Source organism: Danio rerio, chromosome 5 (assembly GCF_049306965.1).
Source record: "Danio rerio strain Tuebingen ecotype United States chromosome 5, GRCz12tu, whole genome shotgun sequence".
NCBI classification, from domain to species: domain Eukaryota; kingdom Metazoa; phylum Chordata; class Actinopteri; order Cypriniformes; family Danionidae; genus Danio; species Danio rerio.
In genome coordinates, this window is record NC_133180.1 from 76,402,501 (window position 1) to 76,420,000 (window position 17,500).

At 36.0% G+C, this 17,500-nt stretch overlaps 1 protein-coding gene across 4 annotated transcripts in view; it reads left to right on the forward strand.

The window, feature by feature from the left end:
• pappaa (pregnancy-associated plasma protein A, pappalysin 1a) overlaps positions 1-17,500 on the forward strand; it is a 179,878-nt gene that overhangs the window by 37,446 nt on the left and 124,932 nt on the right. For all 4 annotated transcript variants that reach the window (XM_073949692.1, XM_073949691.1, XM_073949690.1 and 1 more), the window contains 1 exon segment: positions 3,438-3,559. In XM_073949692.1, coding sequence (XP_073805793.1) covers positions 3,438-3,559 — 122 coding nt within the window.

Sequence of the window (17,500 nt, forward strand, 5' to 3'; positions counted from 1 at the left end):
AGCAGTTTCTGAAATACTCAAATCAGCCCGTCTGGCACCAACAACCATGCCACATTCTTAAATCCCCTTTCTTCCCCATTCTGATGCTCAGTTTGAACTGCAGCAGATCATCTTGACCATGTCTACATGCCTAAATGCATTGAGCTGCTGCCATGTGATTGGCTATTTAGACATTTACATTAATGAGCAGTTGGGAAGGTGTAATTAAAAAAGTGGTCGATCAGTTTAGTATTGTTTTAAGAAATAACTTTCCAAAATTAGTGAGATCTAATTTAAAACAAGCAAAATAATCTGTTAATATGGTAAGAAAAGTAATCTTGTTTTTACATTTGATATAATATTATTTTTCTTACCCCATTGGTAGATTATTTATCTTGTTTTAAGGAAAAACTCAATTAATTTTGACTCAATATTTCTTTAAACAAGACAATATTTTGTGCATGTCTAGAAAATGCTTCTTGATGTAAGAAGTTTTCAATATTTGGACTAGAAACAAGACAAAAAAATCATCAATGTATTTTTTTTTTTTTTTGCAAAGAACTGGGATTTCTCAGCATCTGCCAGATCACAATTATTACTGCTATTTCTGAATGTTGTGTTACTGGCTGTGTAGTACATAGTTGTTCGTGATGCCGTCCAAAATCATCACGATTTGTGACTCAGACCTGTGGAACTCAGACTCGGTGTTATTTTGCATCAGCTTCTATAGAGTTGCATGCAGTCAGTCAGAGAGTTATTTGCTTGACAGTCAGCAAGGGAATGTTATCTGAGAGACAGGTGGAATTAATGGCAGGGAATCAACTTTTAAATTTTGTTTTGAATAATTTTATTTTATATAATTTCATTTCATTTTATTTTATTTTATTTGTGTATAACAGCATACATTGAAGTTTTTAATTTAATTGTATCTGTGAATAACAGCATTGAAGTTCTTATTATTATTTTTTAAATTTTATTATTACTTTATTATAATATTTTGTAATGTATTGCTAAATAAGTTAAAAAATAAACAGGTGGAATTGATGGAAGGAAATGCCCTTTTTAATATAATTTAATTAAATTTTTATATTGTTTTGTTTTATTTCATTTATTTTTGTTGGTTTTATTAATTGTTTTATTTAATTAAATTGTCTTATTATTTTATAAAAAAAGTACATTATTTAATTTTAATATTAATTTAATTTAATTTTTCTATAGGTTCCGTATCAAAAATAATATAATGTTTTAGTTTGTATTGCTTCTGCTAAATAAATTAAAAATAAATAAATAAATAAATAAATAAATAAATAAACACAGGTGGATTTTATTTTATTTTATTTTTTATCATATTATTATTTCATCATAATTTTTAAATTTATTTAATTTAATTTATAATTAAATTTTATTTAATTTAGTCATATTTTTTCATTTTTAATTACATTTTAATTTTAATTTAATGTGATAATAAATTTTTTTTATAGGTTCTGTAATAAAAAATAATTTAATGTTTTGATTTGTATTGCTTCTGCTGAATAAATAAATGAATAAATAAATAAACACAGGCAATTTGATGACAGGGAATCCCCTTTTAAATTAAATTTTTATTTTATTTTATTATAATTTTCACATTTTAAATTACATTTTAATTTAATTTAATTTAATTTAATTTAATTTAATTTAATTTAATTTAATTTAATTTAATTTAATTTAATTTAATTTAATTTAATTTTGTTTTGTTTTGTTTTGTTTTGTTTTATTTTTCCATAAGTTCCGTATTAAAAATAATGTATGTTTAAAAATAATGTTTTGGTTTGTATTGCTTTTGCTAAATACATAAACACAGGTGGAATTGATGGCAGGGAAGGCCATTTTTCATGTATTTTCCAAATTTAAATTTTTAACTTTCTTAAATTCTATTTCTCTGTAAGTTCCATAATATATTGTAAATATAAAATATTGTAACAAATATTGTATTGTTATTTTGTATTGCCTCTGCCAAGTAAATAAATAAATACATACATACAGACATAAGCATGCATGACTTTCAAAATAATGCTGTTTTATATGGCCTGTAGAACTCTCTTTGTTATTTTGCATCAGTTTCTAAAGAGTTGCATGCAGTCAGCGTGAGAGAAGGAGATTTATTTGCGGTGAGGGACCGTTATGTGAGAGACAGGTGGAATCGACTGATTCAGACGGCAGGGAATCCCCTTAGACTGAACATGTTGAGACTCGTCGCTCTCTAACTCTCCATGCTGAACATGTGACATTGTTTACAGTGTATCTTTATAACACTGACACACCACCGTCTCATTTAAGCAGATTTGTCATTGCCTGAAGTGCTTCATGAGTCGGGAATTCTCACAGCAGTGCGCTCTAAAAGTAGCCTGGCGGATCTCAAAACAGTTTACAGTAGCTTTTTTCCACAAACAACTTATTTTAAACCACAATTAGCTGTGTTGCACAACTAAACAACAATTTAAAAAAATGTGAATAATGCATTTGTTTATGTTTTCAAGTGCTATGTTATTCCTTTTGAGTGTATATATATATATATATATATATATATATATATATATATATATATATATATATATATATATATATATATATATATATATATATATATATATATATATATATATATATATATATATTATTTATTGTTTTATTTTATTTTTTCATTTATTTTGATTTTATCATTTGTTTTTTATTTAGTTTTTTATCATTTATTTTATTTCATTTGATCTTTTATTTTTATTTTATTTTATTTCATCTTTTATTTTTTATTTTGTTTCATCATTTATTTTATTTTATTTTATCATTTAATTTTAATTTTATTTAAAATTTTATTTAATCATTTATTTTTTATTGTATTTCATCGTTTATTTTATTTTACCATTTAATTTTTAATTTATTAAAAGTTTTTTTAATCATTTTTTAATTGAATTTTTTTCATTTTATTTTATTTTTAATTTAATTTAATTTTAGCATTTAGTTTTACTTTGATTTTATTTTAACATTTAATCTGTATTTTATATTTTAGCATTAATTGTTTACATAATTTTTTATTTTATTTTATTTTGCTATTTATTTTTAATTTAATTTCATTTAATTTTAAATTTTATATAAAAGAAAATATACTTTCGACTGTTGTCAAAAAACAACAAACAAACAAAAAATAACAATTTTAATTGCTACCCAAATTTGTATGATTAAAGTCTTTGGTATTTATTAAGTAAATAAATAAATACATAAATAAATAAATAAATAAATAAGTAAGTAAGTAAGTAAGTAAGTAAGTAAGTAAAGTAAGTAAAGTAAGTAAGTAAGTAAGTAAGTAAGTAAAAGTAAGTTAATTAATTAATTAATTAATCAATTAATTTCCACCCACCTCACTGTCTGCTTGAATGTGTTGTTTCTAAGTTGCATTGTGCTTGTGTCTGTTGGTTTCCTAGAGAAGTGGGATCAGTATGTGATAAATGTGCCGAGGGTCGTATTCTCCTTCAATATGCGTCCAACTCTTCATCCCCGAGGCCCTGCTCACCTTCCGGACACTGGAGCCCGAGAGAAGCAGAGGGTGAGTGTTCTTATAGTGACTCCATCACTGTATGTCCAGTTCAAAACACTACAAGACAAAAGTCGTGTTTTGGATCCCAGTTGCAAGAGCAACAAATAAAAACTTGACTTCTAGTTGATCATTTAGAAAAGTGACAGAGAAGAGCTAAGATTCTCACAGATATCAGTCAAGTTTGGTGAAGGAAGAATCATGGTTTGGGGTTACATTCAGTATGGGGGCGTGCGAGAGATCTGCAGAGTGGATGATCAACATCAACAGCCTGAGTTATCAAGACATCTGTGCTGCCCATTACATTACAAACCACAGGAGAGGGACAATTCTCCAGCAAGATAGCGCGCAACATACTTCAGCCTCCACATCAAAGCTCCTGAAAGCAAAGAAGGTCCAGGATTGGCCAGCCCAGTCACCAGACATGAACATTATTGAGCATGTCTGAGATAAGATGAAGGAGACATCGAAGATAAATCAAAAGGATCTTGATTAACTGCAAGAACGCTTTCTTTGCCATCCCATATTTAATCAGTGATTTGAGTCATGTCAGAGATGTATGGATGCAGTCCTCCAAGCTCATGATGGAGTCAGACACAATATTCATTCTGTCTCCACTGCAGCAGGACTTTATATTCTATACTGGACATTATTTCTGTTCAGTGACCAGACTTTAGTCTAAGCAGAGTCAGACCTTACTGTCCTAATCAAATCAGGCAAAATCAAGACATGATCATATTTTATTTTTGTAAAATCAACTAAATCTGGAGGCCTTCGCCTTTCATATAAGCCACTTCTGATACCAAATGATCAACTAGAAGTCAAGTTATTAATTGTTCTTCCTAAAACTTGCATAGTCAACAAGACCCTTGCCATGTAGTGTATAAATATATTTATATATATGGCAGTATATGGTGTATATATATATATATATATATATGGGATGTGGCAGCTGAATGAGATCCAGAAGTTTACGAACATATAATTATTAATCAGCTGTTTTTGAATGGCCTGTCTCTAAAAGTGGGGGAAATCGTATCTGTATTTGTATTTTATTTATTTATTCATTTTATTATTTTTTTTGTGAACCCTCAGATTTTGGATTTTCAAATAGCTGTATCTCCAACGAGTATTATTCTTATCATTAGAAAGGCAATTTATCCAGCTTTCAGAAGATACATACATCTCAGTTTCCAAAAGTGGACACCTATGACTGGTTGTGTGGTTCAGGATCACATATATAATAAACATATACAGTCGAAGTCAGATTTATTAGCTGCCCTTTGAATTTGTTTTGCTTTTTTAGTATTTCCCAAATGCTGTTTAACAGAGCAAAGAAATTTTCACAGTATGTCTGATAATATTTTTTCTTCTGGGGAAAGTCTGATTTATTTTTTACTTTAGCATTTTTTATAGGAAAAAATGTGTTTAAAAAATTAAAAACGGCTTTATTCTAGCAGAAATACAACAAATAAGACTTTCTTCAGAAGAAAAAAAAACTTGCCTAATTACCATAACCTGCCTAGTTACACTAATTAACCTAGTGAAGCCTTTAAATGTCACTTTAAGCTGTATAGAAGTGTCTTGAAAAATATCTAGTAAAATATTTTTTATTGTCATCCTGACTAAGATAAAATAAATTAGAGATGAGAAATGAGTTATTAAAACTATTATGCTTATAAATGTGTTGAAGAAATCTGCTCTCCGTTAAACAGAAATTGGAAAAAAAAATTAAACAGGTGGGCTATTAGTTCTGACTTCAACTCTATATCAACTATAATTTTCAAGTGTGAACTAAAAATGCACTATTAATAGTTTTAAAGTCTGTGTTTAGTAAGAAAAGTCTGTGTTTTTTAATATCTAGCATTAGAATGACAACCAATGTCTGCATTTTACATCACTGTGAGTCACCAGTGAAGTATTTGAGACTGTGATTGGTCACGTTACTTTAGGTCTCAGGTGATTGGTTCAGACGTAAACACATTTAAATATGGCAAACATTTGTAGACTCGTGTGTCAGCCGAGTAGCTGCCATCGAGGTTAATGAATTGCTCACAATGGCTTTTTTCCCAGCTAATATACACCTCCCTGAACAAACAGAGCGATGCTGTGATGACTTACAGTTGACATGGTGTTTTACAGCGTCCAGTGCAGTAAAGAATGATTTAATTTGACATGTCAGGGCATTGTGACCCTGGATTTCTCACAATGAACTCATCAAAAAAATCCCTGGATCTCCTCTGACTGCGCTTTAAATCTCAATTCATCCTTGGAGGGATAATACTGTCATCATTTGCTCATTTCAAACCTTTATGAATGTCATTCTGTTGAACACAAAAGGAGATATTTTGAAGAATGCTGGAAAGCCGTAACCATTGACTTCTATAGTGTTTTGTATAACACGTTGGAAGTCAAAGATTTCAGGTCTCATTCATTCATTTTCCTTCGGCTTAGTTCCTTTTTTATCAGGGGTTGCCACAGCGGAATGAACCGCCAACTATTCTGGCATATGTTTTTACGCAGCGGATGCCCTTCCAGCTCCAACCCAGTACTGGGAAACACCCATACACACTCATTCACACACACTCATACGCTACGGCCAATTTAGTTAATCAATCCCCTATAGCTCATGTGTTTGGACTGTGGGGGAAACCGAAGCACCCAGAGGAAACCCATGCCAACATGGGGAGAACATGCAAACTCCACACAGAAATGCCAACTGGGCCAGTCGGGACTTGAACCAGTGACCTTCTTGCTGTGAGGTCACAGTGCTAACCACTAAGCCACCTGATTTTTAGGTCATATTTATTCTGTAGTGTTCAACAGAAACCATAAAGGTTTAGAAGCACTTGAAGGACAGTCAACAGTGAGTTTGTTTTTATTTTTTACTGTTTATTTCTGCTTTCAAATTGCATGATCTTGATCTTCCTTCCAACAACTTTTAACCTTAAAAAAGTTTGAAAAAGTGACTTTTATGAACATGTTGAATAGTTTTATGTGCTGTATTGTAGGGCTTCGCAATTAATCGAAAATCCGATTTCGATTTTGGCTTCTAACGATTATGAAAAACCATTAATCAAGACAAACGATTATTCCATCATGTACCGCCCCCTTTCCAGATGTACACATTGTTGGTCTTAAAAACGCGAAAGACCGCTTATGTGTGTGTGTGCGGCGCGCACACACAGAAGCATGCGGTCAGCATTCGGTTTCATTCGCGCACAGAGACAAGCAGAGCACACACATCTAAAGTCATTAACGTGAGCGCTTTAATAGTCAAATAGGTGTCAAAACGTGGTGTTTAGTGATTATTCATATTAACCCTCATTTGTGTAAAAAACAAACGAGTTGAAAATCAAAAGACACGTGAAAGAGAAACTATTAAAATGACAAAAGTGCGCACAATATTCCGTCTGTTTCCATCATTAATCAAACAACAAAAGGTGAAAATCCCTCACTGCTCTTGACTGAAGGATTTTTGTAGCTAAAGTGTTTTTCTTACGGTGAAGATGCTTAAAGCACAATTTGTTTAATATTTTCATTCTCTTGTATTTATTTCTCTTTTCCTTTCCTTTTGTTCTCTTTCCTCTTTCTTTTTGTTTTCCTTCCCAATTTCTGTTTCAAGAGTTCACACTTAGCTGATGATTTATAAAAGCTTGTTTGGCATGCTGTCCTGGGAGAGAGCCCCGAGCTCAAAGGATCCTCGAGCCCGGGGCTTCCTCCCGTTGGCAGAGCGAGAGGGGAGCCTGAGCTCGGTGGATCTCAGAACTCCCCTGCTGCGGTAGCTAAGGGAACACAAGGGATTAGACAAAGCTTGATTGTTATGTATGTTGAATGTCTTTGGATGGTGGGAGGAAACCGGAGAACCCGGGGAAAACCCACGCGGACACGGGGAGAACATACAAACTCCTCACAGAAACACCCACCGGTCCTGTGGAACCAGGGCTGGCAGTGTTCTTGCTGTGGCAGTGTTCTTGGCAGTGTTCTTGTCTCACAGTGCTAACCACTGGGCCGCCGTGCCGCCCAATCAAAGGTAAAGGAGGAGAATAGGGGAGGAGGGGGGTTTCTTCCAAACGAAGATAAAGTGAACTGAAAACTGTGGCTATTTATTGTAGCTTAGGGCTCGTATGATTGGAAGATAGTGATTAACAAATGCGAGACTGGCCGTGATAAATCATAAGCACGTGATCCTGTCTAAATTAGTTTATGAATAAACTTCACTTAATGGAAAGAAGATTATTATTTTTTATTTCTAATCATAATAGTTTTAATATCTCATTTCTAATTACTGATTTATTTTATCTTTGCTAATATGACAGTACATAATATTTGACTAGATGTTCTTCAAAATACAAGCATTCAGATTAAAGTGCAATTCAAAGACTTAGAGTAATTAGGCAAGTCATTGTATAACAGTAGTTTCTTCTGCAGAAAATCAAAAACAAATGTTGCTTAAGGGGGCTAATAATATTGACCTTAAAATGGGTTTCAGAATATTTAAACCTGCTTTTATTCTAGCTGAAATAAAACAAATAAGCCTTGAAGAAAAAATATTAGAGAAAATACTGTGAAAATTCCTTGCTCTGTTAAACATAATTTGGGAAATATTTATTTTTAAAAAAATTCTCAGGAGCGCTGATAATTTTGACTTCAACTGATAATCGTTTTGAATAATCGTGATTACAATTATGACCAAAATAATCCTGATTATGATTTTTCCTAAAATCGAGCAGCCCTACTATATAGTCTGGGTTGGTGTTGTATATTACACTACTAAACTCTTGCAATAAACCACCATTACATTTTTTTTTTGTTTTACAGACTTTTCCTCTTTATACATTTTATGATTTCAAACTCCTAAAATGTCAATTAAAGTCACTTTGTTAAACTGTAGAGTAGACTTTTTATCATCAAAAGTCGACAGAGCAGATATCAACATCCCATAATGCAATTCACAACCACAAACGACACTTGTGATTCCCAAAATACGGAAAAGGATCATTAACAGATTTATTTTACAGTGTCGTTTCATCTGTAGTTACGTCCTCTGCTTGTTCTCAGTGTGAACAGTGAGCTGCTGGTGGAGAAGTTGTGTTCTTTTATAAATAGTCTACACAGCTGTGCTGCTCCAGAATTCGCAGACAGTTGCTTTATTAATTATCGTTTGTGAGTGCGGCGTAAAATAGCATCGTGTCAGTTTAGTTTGAGTCAGGAATCCTCTTGCTCTGCAAATCACAGTGTTCTTGTGGGAATTTGGGTGATGTATAGCATATATGTACAGTTGAAGCCAGAATTATTAGCCCTTCTGTATATTGTTTCCCAATTTCTGTTTACTTGGAAAGAAGAAGAACAAGTTTCTAAACATGGTTTCAATAACTCATTTTTAATAACTGATTTATTTTCTCTTTGCCGTGATGACAGCACATAATATTTGACTAGATATTCTTCAAAACGCTAGTATTCAGCTTAAACACATGTCAAGCACATTTTGACATTTAAAGGCTTGAAGGTGCAGTGTGTAAGTGTTACATTCCTGGGTCACAACAAATGCTTGTGTAATGGAGGCCAGCTAGTAAGTGCTGTGCAGGTAAACCTCACTCCTCTGACCTCTAAAGGTGCTCTAGCGACAGACGCTAGAGGCCATGGTCTTTAGCCTCCTTGTTAGAGCAACCGACTCCCATGCGGAAGGTTCGATCCCAGCTCGAAGCGGGTTGGGTGGTGTAGGACCAGAATAAAGTTCAACGTAGCAACAGTCGCTAGATGCCATGGTCTGTAGCCTCCTTGTTAGAGCAACCGACTCCCATGCGGAAGGTCGCCGGCTCGATCCCAGCTCGAAGCAGGTTGGGTGATGTAGGAACGGCGGGGTTACACTAGCACAGGTTGCCAGATTGAGGACCAACCGAAGCGAGTCTATAATAAACCGTGTTCTAAATAAAAGCAATGGCACACTATGGAAGGAATATTTTCCATATTAAAAGAAGTTTTTTTTACAACCGACACCTAAAATGTATATTTTAAGAAACGGCTTGTTTTTTGCACAGATGAACAACAGAAAATTGACAGTGATCAGCTCAGGTACCCCTCATGCGCTTTACTTACTGTTAAATTCTAATGATGTGAGTTTGAATGTCATTTGTCATCGCCATACTACCGAAAGCAACAGCAGCTAGTTTACCACAGATCTGGGAAATTAAATAATTTAAAATTGATCTTTAGAACTGTGACTTCAAACCAACTTATATCAGTGATTCAGCATCTACATGTAATACAGTTTTTCTTGATTGCTTTGATGCAGCCGTCAACTGGAACTCCACATTTTCAAAACAGTTAACACACAGGCCTAAACAGAGGCACTCATGGTCAAAATGACACATTTAGCTTGCAAAAGGCACATACCGTGACAAAACATGTAAAATATGCAACAAAAGCTAGTTTTACCTTCAAACAACACAACTTGCAAACAAGTATATGAGCTCTTTCAATTAATCATTACACAATGGACAACAAAATACAAAATACAGAACTCAGTGTGAATCAATGCACCATTGCTTGCCATTGTAGCCCATTGCCAATGCCATTTGTTGTCTTTCTATTTGGGCTGTCAACTTTGCCTAAGAATTGGATCCAGAATAAGAAATGCTTTGATTAAATTTATATTGAATTCATGAAATCTTGAATCTTGACAACTGTGGCTGAAAACTGAAATACTGTAAAAAAAAAAAGACTGTAAAAAGACAAAAAATATATGTAAACCAATATACTGTCAAATCTATTGCGAGGACAGGACATAACCACTATTGACCTCCTCCATCCAAGCTGGCACAGAACAACACAGACCTTTCACCTTTTTTAATGTTTGCAGACTGATTGCTAATTGAAGATTTGTGTGAAGCAGTGTCAAATCGGTGCTTCAGAGAATTCATACTGATCTTGGTAGTTTCTAATGGTTAGGAATAGATGGTTTCTGTTTAGTTACCATTGCTCTAACAATAGAGTTAGGACCGCTTGAATGACAGGCAGTGGTAACTGTTTTGAAAAATGGTGGGGAAAATGTGTCAATCCAATGAGAACGGGTTTACACATTTGCAAGACCGGTCTTCTGCTCCGCTGGGAAAGTGATAATGAAAATAAAGTGAAACCTAGTTTCTTTAACCAGGTCAAAGCAAACAAGAGAAACTGTAATATTAAAGAGGTTAAAGGGTCACGAAACACCAAAACACATTTTTTGAGCTGTTGACAGTCTTATATGTGTCCTACACTGCTAAAAACACTATTAGGACACCTATTTTTCACTAAAAAGTGTAAATTGGTTGTTTTTGTGTTATTTTGAGCAAATTCGTACTTTCAATTTGAAACGAATTTTTGAAGCTGTCTCACGGACATGAGATAATAGTGTGTATTCCAGCGTGCAGACTGGACTTCTGTGCCAGAGTGAGTCTTATTACGTCTCCGAGTGTGCTGCATTACAGTTTTTCTTGTTTGCTTTGACCTGGTTAAAGAAACTAGGTTCCTCTTCATTTTCATTATCACTATCCCAGCAGAGCAGAGGACCGGTCTTGCAAATGTGTAAACCCTTTCTCATTGGGTTGACACATTTTCCCTACCATTTTTCCAAACAGTTAACACAGATGTCATTCAAGCAGTCAAAACTCCATTGTTTTAGTTTTGGTAACCAAACAGAATCCATCTATTCCTAACTATTAAAAGCTACCAACATCAGTATGAAATCACTGAAGCACCGGTTTGACACTCCTTCACACAAATCTTCAATTAGCCATCATTCTGCTAACCTAATAAAAACGATGGAAGGTCTGTGTTGTTCTGTGCCAGCATTGATGGAGGAGGTCAATATGGCTATGTCCTATACTGTAGTATATTAGTTTACATGTGTTTCTCTAATATTTACAGTATTTTATCACTTTTGTCTTTTTTTTATATACAGTATTTCAGTTTTCAGCCAAAGTTTGAAAAATGTCATGAATTCAATATATATTCCATCAAAGCACATCTTATTCTTGATCCAATTCTTTGCAAAAAGGCGAATTTGACAGCCCAAATAGAGACAACAAATGCCATTGGTTATAAGCTACAATGGCAAGCAATGGTGGTGCATTTTAAGTTCTGTATTTTGTATTTTGTTGTCCATTGTGTAATGATTAATTGAAAGAGCTCATATACTTGTTTGCAAGTTGTGTTGTTTGAAGGTAAAACTAGCTTTTGTTGCATATGTTAAATGTTTTGACACAATATGTGCCTTTTGCAAGCAAAATGTGTCATTTTGACCATGAGTGCCGCTGTTTAGGCCTGTGTGTTAACTGTTTTGAAAATGTGGAGTTTCAGTTGACAACTGCATCCAAGCAATCGAGAAAAACTGTAATGCATGAGTAAGGCTTGGTTCAAACCAATCAGCGCGCTCTATTGTGCAACTTCATTAATATTCATTAATGTTACAGTGTATACGGCAGAGAGACGCCACATTGTGTTAGCAAAGCAAGTGTGAAGTGTTGCTTTTATAGTTTGCTGCAGTTAAGTTTTGTTTTCATTTTCTCTTTATGAGAGCGCAGCTAGACTTTCGTGTGGATTACAGTGCACGTGACGCGCGACAGCAATACATGTCTAAGGAACATTGTTTACCCGAGAGCTTTTCTTATCTGCAAATGGTGAGATCCGGATTTGCTGCTCGTCTCCTTTTAATAAAGACGCAGCTCTAGTTGATGTGGACTGTCCTGTCTCTACAGATTTGGTAAGTAAGCGATCAGTGCTCTTTGTTTATTTAGTTTGTTTGTATGGAACTAACTATTACACAGAGTGTAAACATGTTAGCACTACAACCAAATTATTACTGTGGTAGAGGATTTTCACCGCATTTTGTGAACGGAATAACACACACAGCTTTCTGACACTACCTGCCGAGTGCATCCAAGTTTTCGGGAAATGCTGAGGGTTTTTTTCTCTCATTCGTCGTGCGGTAACAAACATTGCATGAAAAATACACGCTTACAGCAGCTCCTCGAATCAAATATCTCGTTTGTCGCGAGGGGCATGAATGAAAGAGCCAAACTGCAGTTAAAGTCCAACATTTAATAATTTGGCAAATAATTCTATTACTGATGTCCAAGTAAACACAGTCACTTTCTCCCCTGTGTGTGTGTGTGTTTTGACTCTGAAACTCCCAAATCGACACTCCCATATCGTCTCTCTTTTGCTCCTCTGACACTCCCCTTAAACAGAGCTGGACACGCCCACTTTTCAGACTTTTTCTAAAGTGATGGTGTGAAAACACCCTGCTGAAACTTGGGGGTTTCATAGCCCTTTAATATATAATAATTAGATTTTAAAACTTACCATATCGCTGGAGTGCAGTGAGTGCACTATTCTGTGCTTCTGAATGGCCGTATTTACATTACTGTCGTGTTTCGACTGGTGCAAACAGCCCGATAGCTTATCACTATGTATCTCATCACAGAGCATGTTGTTAGGACACAATGTTACCTGCTCACTTAATGCTTAGGTTTGTAATATTTATATTATTTGCTAATTAATAACCAGCTCATGTGGAACACATTTCAGTCAAGTGCGCATACTTTTAGAGCCTTTCTGAATGCATGAAATACGCTGTTTTTCCATCAAGGCAACCCGGGGTGCTGAAATATAATTGGCTAAGCTGGCATTGGGCGGGTTAAATGACCAAAACAAAGACAGCCATTCTGGCATGTAACGCCCATGATCAAAGCAGAACATCTGACTTCAGCATTGTTTTTCAGACAAACAAGGATGTTCACTGAGCATGTTTCTGAAAAATCTGCTAGCATATTATGGTGTTTGCATGCTTTAGAGGAGTCAAACACTCACACACAGCACCTTTAACTGTGTTAATTAAGTTAAAGTAGGCAAGTCATTGCATAACGATGGTTTGTTCTGAAGACAATAGAAAAAATGTGCTGCGTAAAGGGGCTTATGTTATTGACCTTAAAATGGAGTTTAAAAAAATTAAGAACTGCTTTTATTCTGGCCGAAATAAAACAAGTAAGACTTTCTCCAGAATAAAAAATATTATAGAAAATACTGTGAAAAATTCCTGAATCTGTTAAACATCATTTGGGAAATATTTAAAAAAGAAAACATTTATTCTGACTTCAGCTGCATGTTTTTGTGGTGCAGCCGAACAAAGCGTGCCGCTTCAGAAGACGCTACGTGTGCATTTTCCTCGCAATTAAATCGATTCCCACTGTCGGGGACGCGTTGGTTCATGCCTGCTTGGTGAGACGGTGTCTTGCCGTTTAAAGTTTTCCAAGATTTGTATCTCTACTGTAGCAGAAGGAAAGGCTCATTATCAATCGGAGGAGTGTTTTCCTCTTCAAAGACCTGCTTTGATGATAATGAACTCACGCAGACAGTGATGGATACGGGTCACAGATCGCTGTTAACCTTATTATCAGAGAGCACTTCAGAGACCGTCATATTATGTGCAGTCGGAGAACATAACTCATCATTTCCTTCATGCACTGTAAAGGATATCTGTTAATGAACACTTTCTGTAGTTTGTGTTTTTTTTTTTCAATTTATTTCCGGTTGTAAACAGTGGCGTAGCGCAAAATGCGGAGCTCCCCCTGCAGGGATCACTGACAGGGCCCCCAGTTGAAGGGGGGTGGCTTAGAGCTAGATATATACACATATACACATGTATCTGTGATCGGGAGTTTTCCTGGATGTTAGTATGCAATTTTTTTTTTAATATGAAAATTATAATTTTCCATCACTTTTCTACATTGATGGATCAGTGACCGCACGGGCATTCCTGACCAAAAAAGGCTTGTGTTTGTGTGTACATAAATGTACTATTCACCCTTCCTGTTAAATTTGATCTAATCCGTGTCCTGAAACACAGCTCCTCTCCTGCTTTCACTTCTCATACTGACGGAGAGAGCGATTCGTTTGTGAATGAATCTCCGTAATGAACGACTCCTTCACTAGCCGACAATAATACAAGTTTCTGGCAGCGCAGCATCTCGTTGTCATATTTCTTTTGCATTGTTTGCTGATTTTATTCAACAAAACTAGCATAAGCTGAGTGTTTAGTGCAAATTGGAGCTGCTTTGCCTTATAGTGAATGCAGTAAGTGACTGTATTATCATTAATAATGTTACCTGTAGAGCACAAATTTCAGAACATACAAAAACGTAAAAAACTTAACCTTACCTATGAAATGTTCTGCCTTTGTGCTTTGTTTTATTTGTTTGCTCGTTACTACACCTGTAGACAGCGCTAAAGTCCCGCATCTTCACGTAATAACACTGTCTTGTCTAGTGCGGTTGAACGACATTTGTCCTGGAAGCACTGTACCAATGTGGCGGCGCTATTGAAGCATACTCAGGGTCCCTATGCGATATCTAGTGTATATATCTATGTCACAAATTGAGGAGCGGGGAAAGGAGGCGGGGTGGAGCGACAATGCGGGGAATCCTTCACAAACTGAGGAGCGATCACAAACCCAAAGCGGCGAGAGCGTCAAAATAGCCAGAAGTCATTCATTTTTTATCGAGAACCGGCAGTGAGAAACAGCGGCGCGTCTTCATTGGCTATGACGCGGTTCGGCGGCAAGCAATCATAGATATATACACTAGATGTCGCCTGGCCTATTGTTGTCTATTGGACGGAATGCGTCAATAGCTCCGCCATCTTGCTACAGGGTAGCACTCCTTTGAAATGAATGCGGGACCAAGGTACAGTGGAGGATTGTGGCCATCCAAAGCCAGAGATATACACATATACACATATATCTGTGATCGGGAGTTTTCCTGGATGTTAGTGTGTAATTTTTTTTTTTTAATTATGAAAATTATAATTTTACATCATTTTTCTACATTGATGGATCAGTGACCGCACGGGCATTCCTGACAAAAAGCTTGTGTTTGTGTGTACAGAAATGTACTATTCACCCTCCCTGTTAAATTTGATCTAATCCATGTCCTGAAACACAGCTCCTCTCCTGCTTTCACTCCTCATACTGACGGAGGGAGCAACTCGTTTGTGAATGAATCCCCCGAACGACTCTTTCACTAACGGTAGCCGACAATAATACAAGTTTCTGGCAGCGCAGCATCTCGTTGTCATATTTCTTTTGCATTGTTTGCTGATTTTATTCAACAAAACTAGCATAAGCCGAGTGTTTAGTGCGAGTTGGAGCTGCTTTGCCGTATGGTGAATGCAGTAAGTGACTGTTATCATCAATAACGTGACCTGATTAGCACAAAAGTTCGTAACATACAAAAACGTAAAAAACGTAATATTACCTATGAAATGTTCTGCCTTTGTGCTTTGTTTTATTTGTTTGCACGTTACTACACTCGTAGACAGCGCTAAAGTCCCCCATCTTCACGTAATAACACTGTCTTGACTAGTGCGGTTGAGTGACATTTGTCCTGGGAGCACTGTACCAATGTGGCGGCGCTATTGACGCATGCTCAGGGTCCCTATGCGATATCTAGTGTATATATCTATGGCAAGCAATCAGAATAAAGAAGTCCACCGCTTGAGAGGAGTTCAGAGAACACAGACCTGTGAACTTTGGTTCCGACCACAGTTGTTCCTAAGAGTTTGATTATTGCGGTTGCTGGATTTTCAATTATTAAAAATCGTGACGACGTGGGGCCCCCTAATCACGCGCGGCCTCCCCGCGGTGCGGGCCCGTCCGCTACGCCACTGGTTGTGAATTGCATTATGGGATGTCAGTCTCTGCTCTCTCCACTTTTGATGTAGAAAATTGAACTCTGCAGTTAAACCAAAGTGACTTTTATTGTAATGTTAGTAGTTTTAAATAATATATTGTACAGTTGAAGTCAGAATTATTAGCCCCGCTTTGATTTTTTTTCTCTTTTATATATTTCCCAAATGATGTTTAACAGAGCAAGGAAATTTTTACAGTTTGATATATATATTTTTTTTTTCTGGAGAAAGTCTTATTTGTTTTATTTCGGCTAAAATAAAAGCCATTATTAATTTTTTAAAACATTTTAAGGTGAAAATTATTAGCCCCTTTAAGCAATATTTTTTCTCGATAGTCTAAAACAGGGGTGCCCAAACTTAGTCCTGAAGGGCCGGTTTCCTGCAAAGTTTGGTTCCAACGCCAATCAGACACACCTGGTCTAGCTAATCAAGCTCTTACCAGGCTTTCTAGAAACATCTTTGCAGGTGTGTTGAGGCAAGTTGGAGCTAAAATCTGCAGGACACCGGCCCTCCAGGACCGAGTTTGGTCACCCCTGGTCTAGAACAAACCATCATTATACTATAACTTGTCTAATTACCCTAACCTGCCTAGTTAACCTAATTAACCTAGTTAAGCCTTTAAATGTCACTGTAAGCTGCATAGAAGTGTCAATTATGATATGGGGATGATAAGGAGGCCATGATGGACAGAGGCCAGTGGGCAGATTTGGCCAGGATGCCGGGGTTAAACTACTCCTTTGCAAGGACATCCACAGAGAGTCAGGACATCAGTTTAACATCTCATCCGAAAGACGGCGCTCACTGAGCAGTATAAAGTCCTCTTTACTATACCGGGGCATTAGGACCCACACAGACCGCAGGTTGAGCTCCCCCTGCTGGCCTCACTGACACCACTTCCGGCAGCAACCTAGCTTTCCCATGTAAAGTCTCTCATCCCGGTACTGACCAGGCACAGCCCTGCTTAGCTTCATTAGGCGACCATGTGAGAGTTGCCGAGAGCTAGCTGACTAAGCTAAAGGAAAATGAATGATTCAATACACCAATGAACACCAACCCAGACAACATAATTTTCTTGTCGGATTAGTTCCTTTATTAATCTGGGGTCACCACAGCGGAATGAACCGCCAACTTATCCAGCATATGTTTTACACAGCGGATGCCCTTCCAGCTGCAACCCATCACTGGGAAACACACTCATTCACACACACACACACACACACACACACA